Source organism: Schistocerca nitens, chromosome 11 (assembly GCF_023898315.1).
Source record: "Schistocerca nitens isolate TAMUIC-IGC-003100 chromosome 11, iqSchNite1.1, whole genome shotgun sequence".
Taxonomy (NCBI): Eukaryota; Metazoa; Arthropoda; class Insecta; order Orthoptera; family Acrididae; genus Schistocerca; species Schistocerca nitens.
This window is the reverse complement of record NC_064624.1, coordinates 39,363,704-39,380,287: the sequence shown is the minus strand read 5'-3', so window position 1 is coordinate 39,380,287 and position 16,584 is coordinate 39,363,704. Positions and strand designations below refer to the sequence as shown.

Genomic DNA, 16,584 nt, shown 5'->3' with positions numbered 1-16,584 from the left:
GCAGAGCAACATCTCTGTGTGTAAACTCGTTACATCAACATAGGCAAGGAGGTGGCCATGGTGGGGGCAGCAGCGTTATGTCAGTGGGAAGTACGCTGCTATTCTCACTCCAATGCCTACGTCACATAGCAGTGGCAGAAGCAGCATGACATCACCCCAACCTGGATGTTCACTCTGGGAAACACACCCACCTCTCATCCATACTGGAGGCTCACAGTCGGTGCAAACGATGCGACGGCGGTAGAGTTCCATCAGTGGTGAGTACGGAAGTACCAGCAGCAGTTCTAGTAATAAAGACCAGTTGCTTGCGATCAGTCAGACCGCAAACCTAAATTATTCAGTGATTTGGTATTCTATTAGAAACAGAATTGCACAAGCTCGTATTAAGAGTGCTGTTGGATATCTGGAACGCCCCCCCCTCCCCCCTTATATTTCTGGTGCATGTAAACCTATTTGGAGGCCAAGGATGTCTAAAATTTAAAGAACTCTCAGTATTCTTCAATTAAGTTGAAGCAATGCTATGCTATGCTATGAGTTTGCAATTTCTACACATCACATTGTGACTGAGATGGCAATCATACATCTGTAGAGCAGAATAAATGTAGTATTGCAAAGCACCTCGCTCACTGAATGGTAAGAGAAGTATGTCTATGAGCGCTGACAAACAAGGTTATCAGAATTTGGAGAAAGAGGCTCTGGAAAGTATAAAGTAACATGCTGTTCTTGGACGTTTTTGCAAACATCCATTATCAGCGTAATGAGAGTGCTTCATACATAAAACTTCCAGGAGATACTGTGTCAAAACATATGGCTATTAAAGTAATAAATAAAGATGAATTCTGTTTTGCATAGTGTGGGCTGTGAGAATAATTTGGAGACCATCTGGAGTGTTCTGGTAAATATGGCATGTAAAAAGTTCCCGGTCATTATTAACATGAAAGCATTGGTTATCCAATGAAAATTCAGGACATTGATAAATTTGAAGAGCGGAATATGCATATCTCTATTCATGTATACAACTTGGATGCATGCAAGAATAGTGATGGTGAGATTGCTCATAAAGTTGTTGGCTCCCTGCATTTTTCAGAATTTGCCAGGCAGCGTGAAAACATACAGATTTGCCGATCATTTCTGATGAAAACAATACAAAGCAGCATTACTGTTTCATAAAAAACCTGTTATCACATCTTATTTCATCACAGCTGAATAAATGTCATGGTGTACAGACCCATACAGTAGATATTTCAGTACATTTGACAAGAGCGAAAATTTTTCTGAGCAGTAGCACGACAGTTCTATAAAAACTCCCCATTGAATAGACAGGTGATGATAAATACACAGAATTTAAAAATTTTCTCCTCAAACAGCGGCTACCATTCACTGTCTACTCAGACTTGGAATTTGTACTCACACCTGTAGTGCAATCTGAAGAAGATCCCAATATTTCATAAACTGCTATCACAGAACAACATGTACTCTTTGCAGTGGCATAGAAAGCCATATGTTCATACGATCCATCTCTTCACCACATCGAATTGTACATTGGTACAGGTCCTGAAAGATGGTTGCTCTCTGAGCTGGAAGAACTTGCAGTGAGACTGATGATATTTGTAATACCTTTGTTCATATACTCGAAACACCTGAAAGTCATTCATTATATGAGAATGGATTTGCAGTCAACTATAAGATAAAACAACTGAAAAAGTTGTTAGGGATCACTGTTATTTAATTATTAAATTGTGTGGTGCAGCACACAACTCGTGTAATTTGAGTTATAAACTTCCCTGGCACATATAAATTGAGCAGATAACATGTTCATTTCCTCACTGAACACTTGAGTGAATTACGTTTGCCTGATTATTCGGTTAATGTTATAGCCAAGAACCTAAAAAGTGCATTTCATTTTCAGAGAGTATAACGGGAAATATCACATTATGGACAGCATAGTTATCTGACATACTTATGACATACATCTCAGGACGCAATCCCAGCACCCAAGGAGCAGCATAATTGTCTGATAATTCACAGGCCAACGATCGAATAACTCTTTTGCTGAAAATATCTCATTCTTATGTTTTTAGGGAGGGAAATCACATTTTACAGCTAAATTTATAAAATTAAGCGATTTTTAAAGAATTTAACAGCTTTTATATAGTTAAAATAATTTAAAAACGAGGTGTAATGAATATAGATGACGTTGGTAGCACTGCTGAAAAACATTTGCTGGCAAAAAAGGCCGATTCTATTTTTTGTTAACAGATGGAGTCTTGTTTACGGTCAACCTAACGTCACTTTCCCCTTTCCTGTACATGTGCTAAGTACACTGTCTAATCGTGGTTGTAAAAACTCTGCTGACAGTTTTTGTTATATTTGTGGTGAATTTGGGATTAAAAAACACCAAAAAAACATTACAGACTTAGTGAAAAAGGTTTGTCTGTCGTACTTTGGATGTAAACTTGGTGATCAAAAAAATGTTAGGCGCCACATAAGGTATGTTATGTGTATGTTGAAGATCTGAGAAAATTGTCCAAAAAGGAAAAAGAAGCCTTTAGATTTGCTGTTCCTATGATATGGACAGAGCCAAGAAATCATTCCAATGATTGCTACTTTAGCACTGTTGGTATTACAGGTCATAATTCGAAAAAATGAAGGTAATAAGCTACCCTAACCTTCCGTCTGCCATCCAACCAGTAGGGCATGGTGTACTTTTGCCAGTTCCTGGACCACCAGGTGATTTAAACTCTATGATGTGTGTGATGTCCTTAGGTTAGTTAGGTTTAAGTAGTTCTTAGTTCTAGGGGACTGATGACCTCAGATGTTAAGTTCCTTAGTGCTCAGAGCCATTTGAACCATTTTTGAAGTAGGTTTAAATGCTAAGCATAATAAGAACAGTAAAATGTTAGGATGCCAAGTAATTATGTCTTATTTCATCAATCGCAAAATTAGAAAAGACGATTTCTAGAGCCAGTCTACCGTTAATAATTAAAACTAGTTTCCTGGTCATTATTCATTAGTTCGCAAACACCTCCAAAGTCTCAAAAATGCTTCACACGATATTAGAATCAACATGAAATCGCACAAATATATTTTCCGAGACAACTGCAACAGTCTACTCTGTGTTTATGCGGACTTGCACTTGACACACCAGTTCACGTGTTGCTGCTTTCGAAACCGATCGTCGACTAGTCGAGAGATATCTTAACAGTTTGCCCCATCCTTTCCATCAATAACTGAAATTTATAATTATCATTTTCTGATGAACAGAGTGATATTGAAATTATTATTAACAAGTGTTCTATACAAGTAACGTCATGAGCACGGCTGGAGTTGTATATTAAAATTCAAACAGTAAATATAAATGATGAAAGACCCGCTTCTCGGCGCCCAGCGTGGTGGCTGAGCCCCCCCCCCTCCCCCCCGCCCCACTGCCCTCTGTCCCTCTGCTCCAGTAGGCCACTACACGGCTGTCGCTCGCCCGGCCCTCCCCACTAGTGATGGGGAGCTCGTGAATGAGTCGTTCAAATGAACGCTTCACTCCAGTGAAGTGTGAACTAACCACTCAATTTCAATGAACTGGTACTTCAAACTCTTCACAGATAGCACACTCCACACTTTTTTCTAGTTCACTCACTCTCTCCCCCTCACCCACTACATCGGCGCTACGTCACTCATCCTCCCTTCACTTCAGTCCTCCCTCTACTGCCTGTCGACGAATCGCGCGGTGTCTGTGGGGAACGATAGGTTTACGATGGTTGTGGAGGTGAGGGGCGAGAGGAAAGCAGCGTCAGTTGCTTCCTGCAGTGCTGACATCATTACCCGTGACTACTTGTGCAGTTAAACTTCGCGTCTACGGGTAGCCTACCGTTGGCAGCGCTTGCAGACAAATGAATATTAAAGATACAAACGAAGAGGCTGGCTGTGTGAGCACGCACAGCCAACATGAAAATAAAAGGTTTGTTAATAACACTGAAAGAGGGATTTTACCTCAAATCGTACCAATGACTACAGGTGACAGTTTACGTTTTGAATTTGGAGGGTTATTATTCTCAACAAAATAAAATCTACAGGAAAACTTCTGAATAATTACTTAACGTAGGTATATAGACTTTGTGACAGTGGTAAACATACTCATTCCATTTTGGATTAAATTTAAAAGGAACATAAAATTGGATTGCATTTCGTTGGTAGCCCTAGTTTTCATTCCATGAATACAACAAATAATGTTTCATTTGTCAGATAAAGACTTTTTTGGGCGCTTCATGAGAAAATGTCGAGCAAGATTATATGTAATACCTTCTTTATATGTGACAGGCTTCTCTGTTTATATTTCCTTTGTCCCCTTCGACCATGCTCTAAGTTAACTCAGACGCTGTAAGAGCGTAAAACGTTGCGTGCACGTTACTGCATAGTTCGGCCATCTGTTGGTAAAATTATGAACTATTACGAAGCTTTATTGTAAGGGCGAGACGAAGCGAGCGTAGCCGCGGATGAGCGGCGAACTGGGCAACTTCGCCAGGCTTCCGTACTTCACGAATGAACTACTTCATTTGAACGCTTCACGGCAGAGAGTGAAATGAATGAAGTAGTTCACGGGAATGAACGACTTCGACCCATCTCTACTCCCCACGCTATGCGACCATTTGGCGCGTTGTCTGATGGGTCTGCCTGGTGACCCTACCAACTCGCTAGCCTCCCGTAGCAAAATCCTCCTATACCTCGCAGTAAAACATAGCAACAAAAATGTAATACTTAAACGCTGGCAGGGAAGCGACGTAAACGTCACACGAAGCTTTCTACTACATCATTTACATTCTACTATATTAATACACAATTAGTTCGATGTTGAAAACTTAATTAGCTCTCCTCCACTTTCATTTATTTCTGTTTCGTTAAATCTTTACTTGAGGTTTGGATAACGGAATCAGCAGTTTGTCCCTTGAGATTTCCGACGAGGAGAACTTTCCCTGTTCAGGGAACAGTCTCAATTAAAAAAAGAAAAAAAAGGCTCTGAGCATTATGGGAATTAACATCTGAGGTCATCAGTCGCCTAGAACTTAGAAGTACTTAAACCTAACTAACCTAAGGACATCACACATCCATGCCCGAGGTAAGATTCGAACCTGCGACCGTAGCGGTGGCGCGGTTCTAGACTGAAGCGCCTATAACCGCTGGGCCACACCGGCCGGCTTAGCTAGCTCCACGAACCTTGTCTCTTATTTACGTCTTCCCACATCATCTGCACATACAGATTTATTTTCCTTTATTGTCATCTTGGTTATCCTTTTATTGACACAGTTGACGCCAGTAAAGTTATTATTAAATTTCTTGTGAATTAGAATTCCCACTCCTGCATGTGCTGTTAGATGTTTGTCAGCACCGGGGTAGAATAGTGTGTGTAACTTCCTCTTACGGTTGAGCCTTTCCCGTTTCTTTTCATCTCGGTCAGTGAGCACACGCTTATTTTATGTTCTTCCATTTCCACAACAATTTCCTGCCCTTTATTATTCCATGAAGGTATGTTCTATGTAGCACCGCCTGAGTATTTTATTTCACGATTTTTAATCCTTTTCTGAGACAAGGCCGTCATGATTTTATCCATCCTGTTTTCAGGCTTACTTTTAGGGATGGGAAAAACCGATCAGTTAAACCCGATGCCGTTATTTGAGACCTGAATAACCAGTATTTTTCGGTATATGTCTGGTCTCGGTAATCACAGGAGCTTTTTATTTTTTATTAATGATCGACCAAAATAAATGAAATATAGATTACCCTTAGCAGCAGTGATAGAGTTTTTTCGGTTTTAAACAAACCTTTTTTTTAAAAAAAAGAAATAAGTTTTAATTGAAAAACTGGCACTGGTATGGAATATTGCGCTATTGTAGAAAACCGGAAAAACGATCAGTACTATTTTATTAACAATGCCGACAGAAAGGAGCAGCAAACGCATGGCATAAGGACTGGTACGGCGTCGCTGAGACGGTGCTGCCCCTGTTGCCCTGTGTCGCGGCCTGAGGCACGCGGTGTGCGTGCAGTGAGCAGGACTTCAGCCACACGCGGTCTGTACGGCAGTTCCTCGCTGCCGTCCGCGGACATCCGCTGTAGCGCAGAATGGCGTCGACGCTAGTCTGGAGATATTTTTACGAGGTGACGTACAGATGAAGTGCAATGCTTCATTTGCTTTAAAACATCAATGATTTGTCTGCCACTTCTATGAAATAATAAAAGAGGAAGGAAATTATGGTAACAGTAATAAATTAATAACACAGCGACAGTTCATCCATGGTACAGAATAAAAACAGAGAGTAGCTAATCTGCTACCCGTGTCTACATAACATGCCTTCATCTACTTGTAGCCCTCGAAAACAGACGGATTAGCACAAAAAAAGAACAGAGTACTTCGACCTCAGTTTTCATCCTTTAGCATTGACTACTCATGACGCCAGAATAATGGTATGATCCCCGATTACAACTCGATTTTTGAGCAGTTTCAAAAAATTGGAATAAACAATAGAACACTCCCGACTTTTTTTTTTTTTTTTTTTTTTTTGTAGGATTCAAGCGCTTCTCACTTTTCGAGAAAAGCAGCGAACGGTGGACGGATGTTTTCTTTTATTTGTCTATTTCATTTAATGTTTTGATTCTATATATCTTCAAATTGAGACGGTCAAAAGTTTTAAATATTTGGTCAATTCTTACGTTCATTACAGGATAAAAATAAGAATTACAATCGAATTACTTCAGAAATCGGTTACTTAGAGCATTTTTAACAATCAGGTTAAACAGACGTGGAAAAACAAAAACGAAATAACCGAAAACAGTCTGTTCCAGCGACAACCACCACCCCTACTTCTCATACACGTTCTAAGCTTTTGTCGGTCACATAATTTTGAGTTCGGTTAATCTAGGAACTCTTTCCCATTCAGACTGAAAGTTGTGCACGGTACACATCAGTAACACGTATTTCAGTTTAATTTGTTTTACCATTCTACTACGCACATAATTTTGTTTTTCCTCGACTGGAATGTCATCTACGTCACTTGTGTCTAAATTTTCACCTACGGGCACGGCGGCATCGTTGTTGCTTTGTGACACCTCGCAAGTGCGCTCATGTGTTCTAGGCACTCGATGAGGAACTGTGCATTTTTTGTCTGATAACTGCCATGGTGACTAGAACGAAAATACCATGACATCAATAAACTACACAGTTCCAGAATGAGATTTTCACTCTGCAGCGGAGTGTGCGCTGATATGAAACTTCCTGGCAGATTAAAACTGTGTACCCGACTGAAACTCGAACTCGGGACCTTTGCCTTTCGCGGGCAAGTGCTCTACCGTCTGAGCTACCGAAGCACGACTCACGCTCGGTCCTCACGAGAGACGAGATACTGGCAGAAGTAAAGCTGTGAGGGCCGAGCGTGAGTCGTGCTTCGGTAGCTCAGACGGTAGAGCACTTGCCCGCGAAAGGCAAAGGTCCCGAGTTCGAGTCTCAGTCGGGCACACAGTTTTAACCTGCCAGGAAGTTTCAACTACACAGTTGTCTTAATACTGGGTTATATGCTCAAAACAAGCCGAGTAGTTACTCCAAGGCATCTTGAGAAAGAGGCACAATAAAATACAGTGCAAACCTTTCTCATTCAAGAGTTAATTCTGATTATTAATTGGTGTGGTTGTTGCCAGAACCGTTACTATTTTTTAGGTACCTCTTTCCGAGATTTTTAAATTCGCAAACAGCCTAATAACGTTCGTGTGTAGCTGCAGAACATCATTGTGTTTTCGTTTAGCACCTTGACATCTTACAACTGTCGTGTTCCTCCGGGTGATTAACTTAAACTACGGCTATAAAACACGCAGTTGACACGGTAGAGTCTTGAACTACGTGTTCTCCTACTGCGTACTTAACTGCTGCCGAAACACTGCGATTAAAAAGTGCTTAAGCGGGACCAACTTTCGTTTCATCGCAATGCCCTGGTCTTCTTAGATATTTCTCGTAGGTTCCAAGCAATGATCAGTTTATTTATCTTTTGTCGAAATGATACAGCTTTACCAAAGGATGAGTGGGGACAGCTGGATGTGCAACTTGTGGTCTTCAACTACTTGTTTGGGAAGATTAATGTGGTCGGAAATTGTTAAATGGTTTCCAACATTCATCGGAGAAAGTGCTACATCAGGCGTGAAATACAATTCTCAGAACCATCTTTATGATTCACCTCAAAATTAAAATAGGTATTAAAATGTAACAAGATACCCAATTTAAAGCACTTATGTAAATGTATAACGAAAAAAGTAAACTTAAGGAGACAGTATTAAGTGAAGACAACAAGAACGCATTAAAAAAAAAAAAAAGAAGAAAAGGCTAGTGTAACTGAGTATCCGTCTTGCGAATAGTGCAGTGGCGGTGCAGCACGCTAATAACTACACTACACGTGTTCACACATTGTGAGTTTCATGTAAGTGAACACACTGCACTGCACATAGAGAGAAATGTTTATTTCTTTTATATGGTCCAGCAGACTCATCATCATCATCATCATCATCATTTAAGACTGATTATGCCTTTCAGCGTTCAGTCTGGAGCATTGCCCCCTTATAAAATTCCTCCACGATCCCCTATTCAGTGCTAACATTGGTGCCTCTTCTGATGTTAAACCTATTACTTCAAAATCATTCTTAACCGAATCCAGGTACCTTCTCCTTGGTGTGCCCTGACTCCTCCTACCCTCTACTGCTGAACCCATGAGTCTCTTGGGCAACCTTGCTTCTCCCATACGTGTAACATGACCCCACCACCTAAGCCTGTTCGCCCTGACTGCTACATCTATAGAGTTCATTCCCAGTTTTTCTTTGATTTCCTCATTGTGGACACCCTCCTGCCATTGTTCCCATCTACTAGTACCTGCAGATTTGTACGGTTAACTATCTTTCCTCTAAATTCGATGCAGCCATCGTTTCCATCTTTTGCCAGTCCTTCCGCCTTTGGAAAGAACTGCCACCACCCTCTGCTTTCGAACAGCAGTTTCCTGCACAACACTGCAGCATTCTTCACTACAAAACAGTTGTCATGTTTTGTCAGGCTCTTAAATTTGTATAAATGAATCTGTATGCTTCACACACCCCTATATACTAAGATACCGGCTAATCTACATATTCACTCACTTACTCTCAGGTCCAGAATGGATGCCTTGTACCACCTGATATCAAGCTGATCAGTGGCAGCACTTAACTGTCTGTTATCCACACATGAAAGGTTGTCGCAACCTTCTTTGTTCCTACCAGCTCATCCAGTTCCCGCAACTTTTCTCTTGCTAGAGCATCTTCGGATGCGATACATCAACCGCAAAACCCATTCTCGGCACACGATTTTACATCCATTAATAACCCATCCTCGTATCCTGCTGCGCCACTAGACCCATGTTACACCTTCCATGCAACTCCATGCCTTACCCACCCTCTCCAGCCGGAATTACAATGGAATTCGTCTGGAGATATACCCCGCTTCCAACCCTCACCACAATGCTGCACCTCACACCATCCTCCTTATTTTCTCCTTCCCCCTTCACCCACACTGCTGACTTCTAGTCGCTACATGCGGTTCTGCAGGGCCACTTAGTCGTACTGATAAGCGCACCCTCTTCATGACAGTTATTTCATGTGTCATCTGGCATCACTGTTACACTGTGGCATCATTCACCTTCATCAGTGCTTGTTATCCATGACAGTACGCCAACATGTAGCAGCACTCACAAACTAGGGATGATCGTCAACCACCTATCTTAATTATAAACATCGACGTTTAGTGGGAATACATCAATGCCTTTACATCGCTGTTAAGTTTGGTTTGGTTGGGGGAAGAGACCAAACAGCGAGGTCATCGGTCTCATCGGATTAGGTAATAACGGGGATGGAAGCCGGCCGTGCCCTTTCAAAGGAACCATCCCGGCATTTGCCTGGAGCGGTTTAGGGAAATCACGGAAAACCTAAATCAGGATGGCCGGACGCGGGATTGAACCGCCGTCCTCCCGAATGCGAGTCCAGTGTGCTAACTACTCGCTGTTAAGTCCTATAAAACATCGACACATTGATGGTATGAGAATACGGTAGTATTGGAACATCGATACCTCCACACTCAATTTGTCGGCCTAATGAAACGTGGGTACACTCTGGGAAGCGAAGCCACATTACTTCTTGTTACTTCTTTAGATTACTTGGATTGGCAGAGACTAAATATTTACTTTTTTTCAGTAAATTAAATTATTTAAAGCAGTTTTTAATTAGTTTCCTTTCTCAGATGGTAAATAATTACAGCTAATGATTTATTTTTAATTTACAACCATTTGAAGACGAAAATGACACACGATAAATAAACCCATAGCAACCGAGACACCAACATGAAAATCAAAAATTTAGTAAACTTATGCACAAGCCTAATAACTAAATCCCATAGTGTGGAATAATTAGCAAATACGTTATTGAAGACCAGCGAACATTGGAATTCTGAAATCAGTATAATTCTCCCAGTTGTCAATGTCAATGGCGTCAACATCGCAAAAGCAGTAGATATTGCTTTCAGTATAAATCGCCATATAGGCTTTGGTGCGACAAGACTCAGTTGATAAAACGTCTAATTTGCTTCACGCAGTAGCAGCAGTTAAAAGAATAGTAACATGGTTCAAACAATGTATTACCGCTAATGACGTGTTGAGGTAGGAATCCGATTTGAAGTTTATTGACGATGTTCCCACACTTCGGAATTCAACATTTCATATGACTGAAAGATTTTTCCCATGGGCAGGAAGTAATTTGTGTCCACCTTTTGAAAATATCATAATCTAATCTGGCACTTTATATTTTAAAATTTTGAAAAAATCGTATTTATTGCTTTTGTTGGTTTCTTGTATCAAATTCCGAAACCGTTTTAAATTTTTCAGTGAAATGTAATCCAGCAATTTGTCTTACTAGTTAATGTGACTTTTTGCAACAAATGTCTTATTCATATTTCCAAATTCAGAAATCTTCTTACACATCTGCATAACTGTAAGAAGTCTGTTTTGAACGAAAATTAATAATTAACAAAATTTTAAATTTTTAGAATCTTTTCTGATGACTGTAACGTACCCCACCACTTGACGTAAGCGTTATGAAAAATGCGTTCATGTTGCTAAGTAATTTTGTTGTTGTTGTGTTGTTGTTGGTGAACATAAAGTGCCCCCCCCCCCCCCCCCGTCCATTGCAACCATGGTTTTACGGGTTATGGAAAACGCTTTGTTAATGCTAGGTTTAAAACTGCCACCTGACATCAACAACATTATTAGTTGCCACACCAGTGCACCAGAAATGTTAAATGCAAAACAAACAATGTATTTAACCGAAGTGTACGACATATTATGACCAATTGAGATAAGGACTCGTAAAATCAGTGGAAAAAGATTTATAATCTGTAGTAAAGTAATACCACTTACCAGATTACTTACTATAAAAGTACCTGGCTTTCAACCGAAAAACACAATGGCAGAGAGTTTTAAAAATAACGTAACTGCCGAAATTATAAAACGATTACTACATACGGAAAATGTTAATATCCTTGCTGTTGCCAGTCTCTCGGCTCCTCAGTTCAAGAATACACATTGTCGAGATGCACTTGCCGCTGTAAGTACCATTAAGAGTGCCAAGGAGGTGATTTCAGAAATTGTGCTGCGTGAACAAACTGAAAACGAACGGTTGCCGAGAATTCCACAACACACGCAAAAGCCACAGACACAGAAAGTGATAACTATAAACTTGTTACTGAGAAGAATGATGTTCGGGCGAACAGTGTGAAACCAATATACCTACGGAAGTAAGTTATTATTTAAAAAGGCCTGTAGCTGATTTAAAGCAGGATCCATTACTTTTTGGGGAAGTCCTACGACTGAACTCTGCAAAGTTACAGAAAGTCACTATCAAACACTTGCAGTGCACGGTGAAGTGCACAGTTACAGAACAACAAGTCCCTTACTACTCATACGATTGCACTACCGTCCAAGCACCGCCGGTAGTGTTAACACGATTCGAATCCATCAGAAATTGCGTACAATGGAGCAGCTGCGGATATACAGCATTCGCGACGAATCAATAGAACGAGTATGAAACATTCTCGGCTAAAGCATTGCAAATCTGTGTTCACTTATATCAGCACCATTAAAGAACAAGAAATGTGCAGATGTTGCTGTGCACTAACTTGATTTACTGTTCCACAGAAACGAATGCAACCGATCGACTGCTACCGAGCGAGGGCTACACAGCTGTGGCTTGGCGTCGCCAACAGAAGGCTTTCAGGCCGCCTTCGGCAGCGTGGTTACAGCCTCTTCAGTGGCGAGCTACCGCGTCCGTACGCAGCTGAACCTTTTCCCGCCTGTGGTATGATGTACGATACACGCTTGCCACAGCTCATGTGATCGTCCCTCTTCCGAGAACCATGAGGTGGCAGCACGGAATGTAAGCTTCAGTTAGTGCAACTGCACAGCCTGTCCCTCTGAAAAGAAAGTAACGACATCTTTTTTCTAATTATAACCGATTTCGCTGCTCCTTGCACAAATACACTGAAGAGCCAGAGAAACTGGTACACCTGCCTAATATCGTGCAGAGCCCAGCGAGCATGCAGAAGTGCCGCAACACGATGTGGCATGGACTCGATAAATGTCCGAAATAATGCTGGAGGAAATTGACACCATGAATCCTGCACGGCTGTCCATAAATCCGTAAGACTATGAGCGGCTGGAGATCCTTCTGAACAGCACGTTGCAAGTCATCCCAGATATGCTCAATAATGTTCACGTCTGGGGAGTTAGGCGGCCAGCGGAAGTGTTTAAACTCAGAATTGTAGCAATTCTGGACGTGTGGGGTGACGCATTGTCCTGCTGGAATTGCCCAAGTGCGTCGGAATGCTCAACGGACATAAATGGATGTAGGTGACGACACAGGATGCTTACGTACGTGTCACCTATCAGGGTCGTATCTAGACGAATCAGGGTCCCATAACACTCCAACTGCACACACCCCACACCACTACAAAGCCTCCACCAGCATGAACAGTCTCCCGATGCCGTGCAGGGCCGTAGATTCATCAGGTTGTCTCAGATTCACGCCCTCACGCTCAGCATTGAAATCTGCTGCAGTTTGAGGAGGTGTCGCACTTCTGTCGCGTTGAACGATTTTCAGTCGTCATTGGTTCCACCCATTCTTACAGGCTCTCTTTCCGGCAACAGCGATGTCGGAAATTTTATGTTTTACCAGATTTCTGATATTCACTCCTGAAATGTTCGTACGGGAAAATCCCCACTTCATCGCTACCCCAGAGCTGCTGCGTCCCATCCATCCATGGCTCGTGTGTAACACCACTTCCAAACTCGCTTAAATCTTGATAACCAACCATTGCAGCAGCAGTAATCGATCTAACAACTGCGCCAGACGCTTGTTGTGTGTGTGTGTGTGTGTGTGTGTCATGGCTGAGTTGTTCTTCCCTTACTAGCAACAGCGTTTGATTTTTTTCACTTTGAGCAAATAATGGTAGTCTCCAGTCAAAAAAAAAGGATCCATTTTTGCTGGTGAAATCGCGTTTTGCAGTGGAGTACCAGGTGGCAAAGAGTCTATTCTGCCATCTGTCGGTGGCAGTTCTTACTATGGGGTGCAGACCGTTAGCCGAGGCTAGGGAGCCCGTATACAGAGAGAGTGACCATAGGTGAAGTTGCCCGTCATTGGTTCATTAGCTTTGGCGCCATTTTTCTGCCAAACGTCTCTCGCGCTTCCTATTTTCGCCGTGCTTTTGAGTTGAATTGTAGTTCAGAGGACTTTTGGAACCGATTAAAAGGTATTTGAATTATTGGGAGACTTGTTACGCGTTGTGCAGGCATGTTCGATTTAGTTGTATATCGTTTTTAGTACGTAATTAGCGTTTGCGTGCATACTGGTAGCATCAGAAGCTTTTCTGAAGCCAATATCTGACAGTCCTTGTTGGAAACGGGAAGTTCCTGTAATTGTTGTGCCATGCTCATTCGACTTTATAGCGTCAAACTTTATTTCGTCCCGAATCAGAACACTCGGCATTATTTTGGTTTCAGTATTATTGCCTGACTGTTGACGCACGCAAGTTGTAAGCATGTTTTCCGCAGTTGTCGTGGTTGCTGAAACATTATTCGTAGTAAATAATTGTAGGTACTCTTGACGACAGTTTTTAATAGGCCTACTTACCGTGGGGTAAAAGGGATACGGTAGTTTTCTTGTTATATTTGGTCGTTATTACGGTAGCCTACATTTAACATTACCTGATTTTTGTAATCTATTTCGTTTGTTATGTACGAGAGGTATTCAATATATATGAAAGAAAGTCGTAAGCAGTGACATGCAAAAAGTTTGAAGACGTGACAAGCAGTACTAATACGTCTCACACATTTTGCATGTCACAAGTAAACAACTGCTTACGACTTTCATTCATCTGACGTAATACAGGTACGTTAAATCTTTAGCGTTATGCACTTCCGATACAAAACAAATGCTATACACTATATTTTTTTATTTACGTTACTTTCATTGCAATATGTCTAGTAAAAGAACTTGAAAGGAGATAAATGTAAGTAACGAATAATTTTTACAGCCACTGTATCAAATTTTCCTGTACTGTACGTAGTAGGCTACTATGAGTATATTATAGCTGTAAAGAAAGGCATTTAACGAATGATTTCACCATATCGTCTTGTGCTTTTGATTCAGTGAGTGTGTACTCCACTACTCCGCTACTGGCCATTCAAAAGTCCCGCCCGCAGTTTGGCAGAAAAATGGCCGCCGTATCGTCCCGTTGGCTTCTCTCTCCCTATACAGGCTCTCTCGCCGAGGCCAACAGCTGCTGCCATCTCTCATCGCCCCCGCATACTATGTGGAGCGGGCAGTGTGTGATCCGTCATTACCTCCTGCAGCTTTCTGCACTCTTGGTTCTGCAGAGTGAAACACAACAGAATGGACAAACAACGAAGAGAAGAGGGGCGTGCGTGATGCAGCTCACCCAGTTTCCATTTCTTGTCAGAAAAATTGAAAAATTAAGGAAATGATTTATTTAACACGTTTTAAAACGGACTAAAAAGTATAAAATAACTTCCCTTAGCCGCATATACGTTCCTGAATTTTCTGAAAATGTCCACCAGTGATTTTTTAATAACTGCGACAATACGTGTAAAATTTAAAAAGAAAAATGTGGGGTGACAGCAGCAATTGATGCGTGAATAGTTTACTTAACTAATGAGAACTGCAAATGATGTGTACAAACAGTAAAGAAAGGAGTCTTCCTCCTAATTTTAAGATAATAGCTGTGTGATATGTGTACCAGGTTTGGTTGAAATTGGTCCAGTGGTTTAGGAGATGTGGAATGTACATATATATATTTTATAATATGTATGGATTAATAATTCATGGCTAATAATAATTTATGAGGACCAATTCTTTATAATACATCATATCAAACTACAGTAGTAGCTCCATCAACAATAGAAATAGTTTTTGTTTCGCTTGCAATTGTTTTAGGAAATTTATTACACATTTTGTTTTTTATTTGCACGAATGATACTTAATTTTTCAGTTATGTAGCGCATTCAAGTAATACTTTTCAGTAACGCTTCCTTTTTTATTAGACATATCTTACAGCTTAAAAAGGTCCATAAATACATCCATTTGCAAAGAAGTAGTTTTCAGTAGGAGGGAATGGAGGCGGCGCAGCTTTGGCAGTTCAGCCAAGGGCACAGACAGGATCAGTTTCGTTCCATTCTGTGGGACAGCGACTGAGGAGGGATTTGCAGGCGATGGCAGTGATTTCTGTTGAGTGATGACGAGGTGTGTGTTCCATGTTAGTATTCTGTCGGGGTTTAGTCCTAAACATTGGTGGGTTGGTTGCAGATGGAAGCCGGACCACTCAGCCACGCAGCCTGCAGAGCTGTGGCGCTGCGTGGAGCGCCGGCAGCGGTGGGGCCGCGGCGCGGTTCCACGCTGTGCGAATTACGGGGGTCAGAGTTCTGAGAGTCCGGAACCTGACGACGTCGCCCTCTACGTCGAAACTTTCGTCGAGTAACGATCGCGTAGGGCTGATTATTGTGCTGCCATCTCGTGGCAATAGCTTGCAACAGGGAATTAGTTGCGTAACGCGCCGTTAGATGTCACTACCAGCCGCAGCCGACTTAATTTCGTTTTTTTCTACTTTTACAGGAAAATACCTCAACCAACTGAAGTTTTCGCAGTAGCGTCGATTACTTGCTCTTCTTTTTATTGGTACACCTGATATATGTGACTCTAATACTTAAATATTTTTCGTGGGCATGCTTCTTGCTCAGTCAAACGGTTTACAACGTGTGTTATATTACTCGCAGCTGGTGGTTGAGCATGATATATTGTATGTTACTTATGATTACTGAAATTTTTGTAGGCAGTACATCGCGTGTGCGATGGTGGCTGTCATGATACAGTACGGAAATGAGTGATAAATAGAGATGGGTCAAAGCAGTGATTCTGGAGTAACCGTTATCACAGTTCCAATTATTCTTTGATAATCTTTATTTTTAACGGTTATTA

General features: G+C 41.4%; 1 protein-coding gene across 1 annotated transcript in view; it reads left to right on the top strand.

Moving 5' to 3' along the window:
- Positions 1-16,087, top strand: part of LOC126212588 (uncharacterized) — a 128,845-nt gene extending 112,758 nt beyond the window's left edge. Inside the window, exon 8 of the mRNA XM_049940018.1 lies at positions 15,916-16,087. Coding sequence (XP_049795975.1) covers positions 15,916-16,087 — 172 coding nt within the window. The remainder of the gene's footprint in view (positions 1-15,915) is intronic.
- The last annotated feature ends 497 nt before the right edge of the window (positions 16,088-16,584 follow it).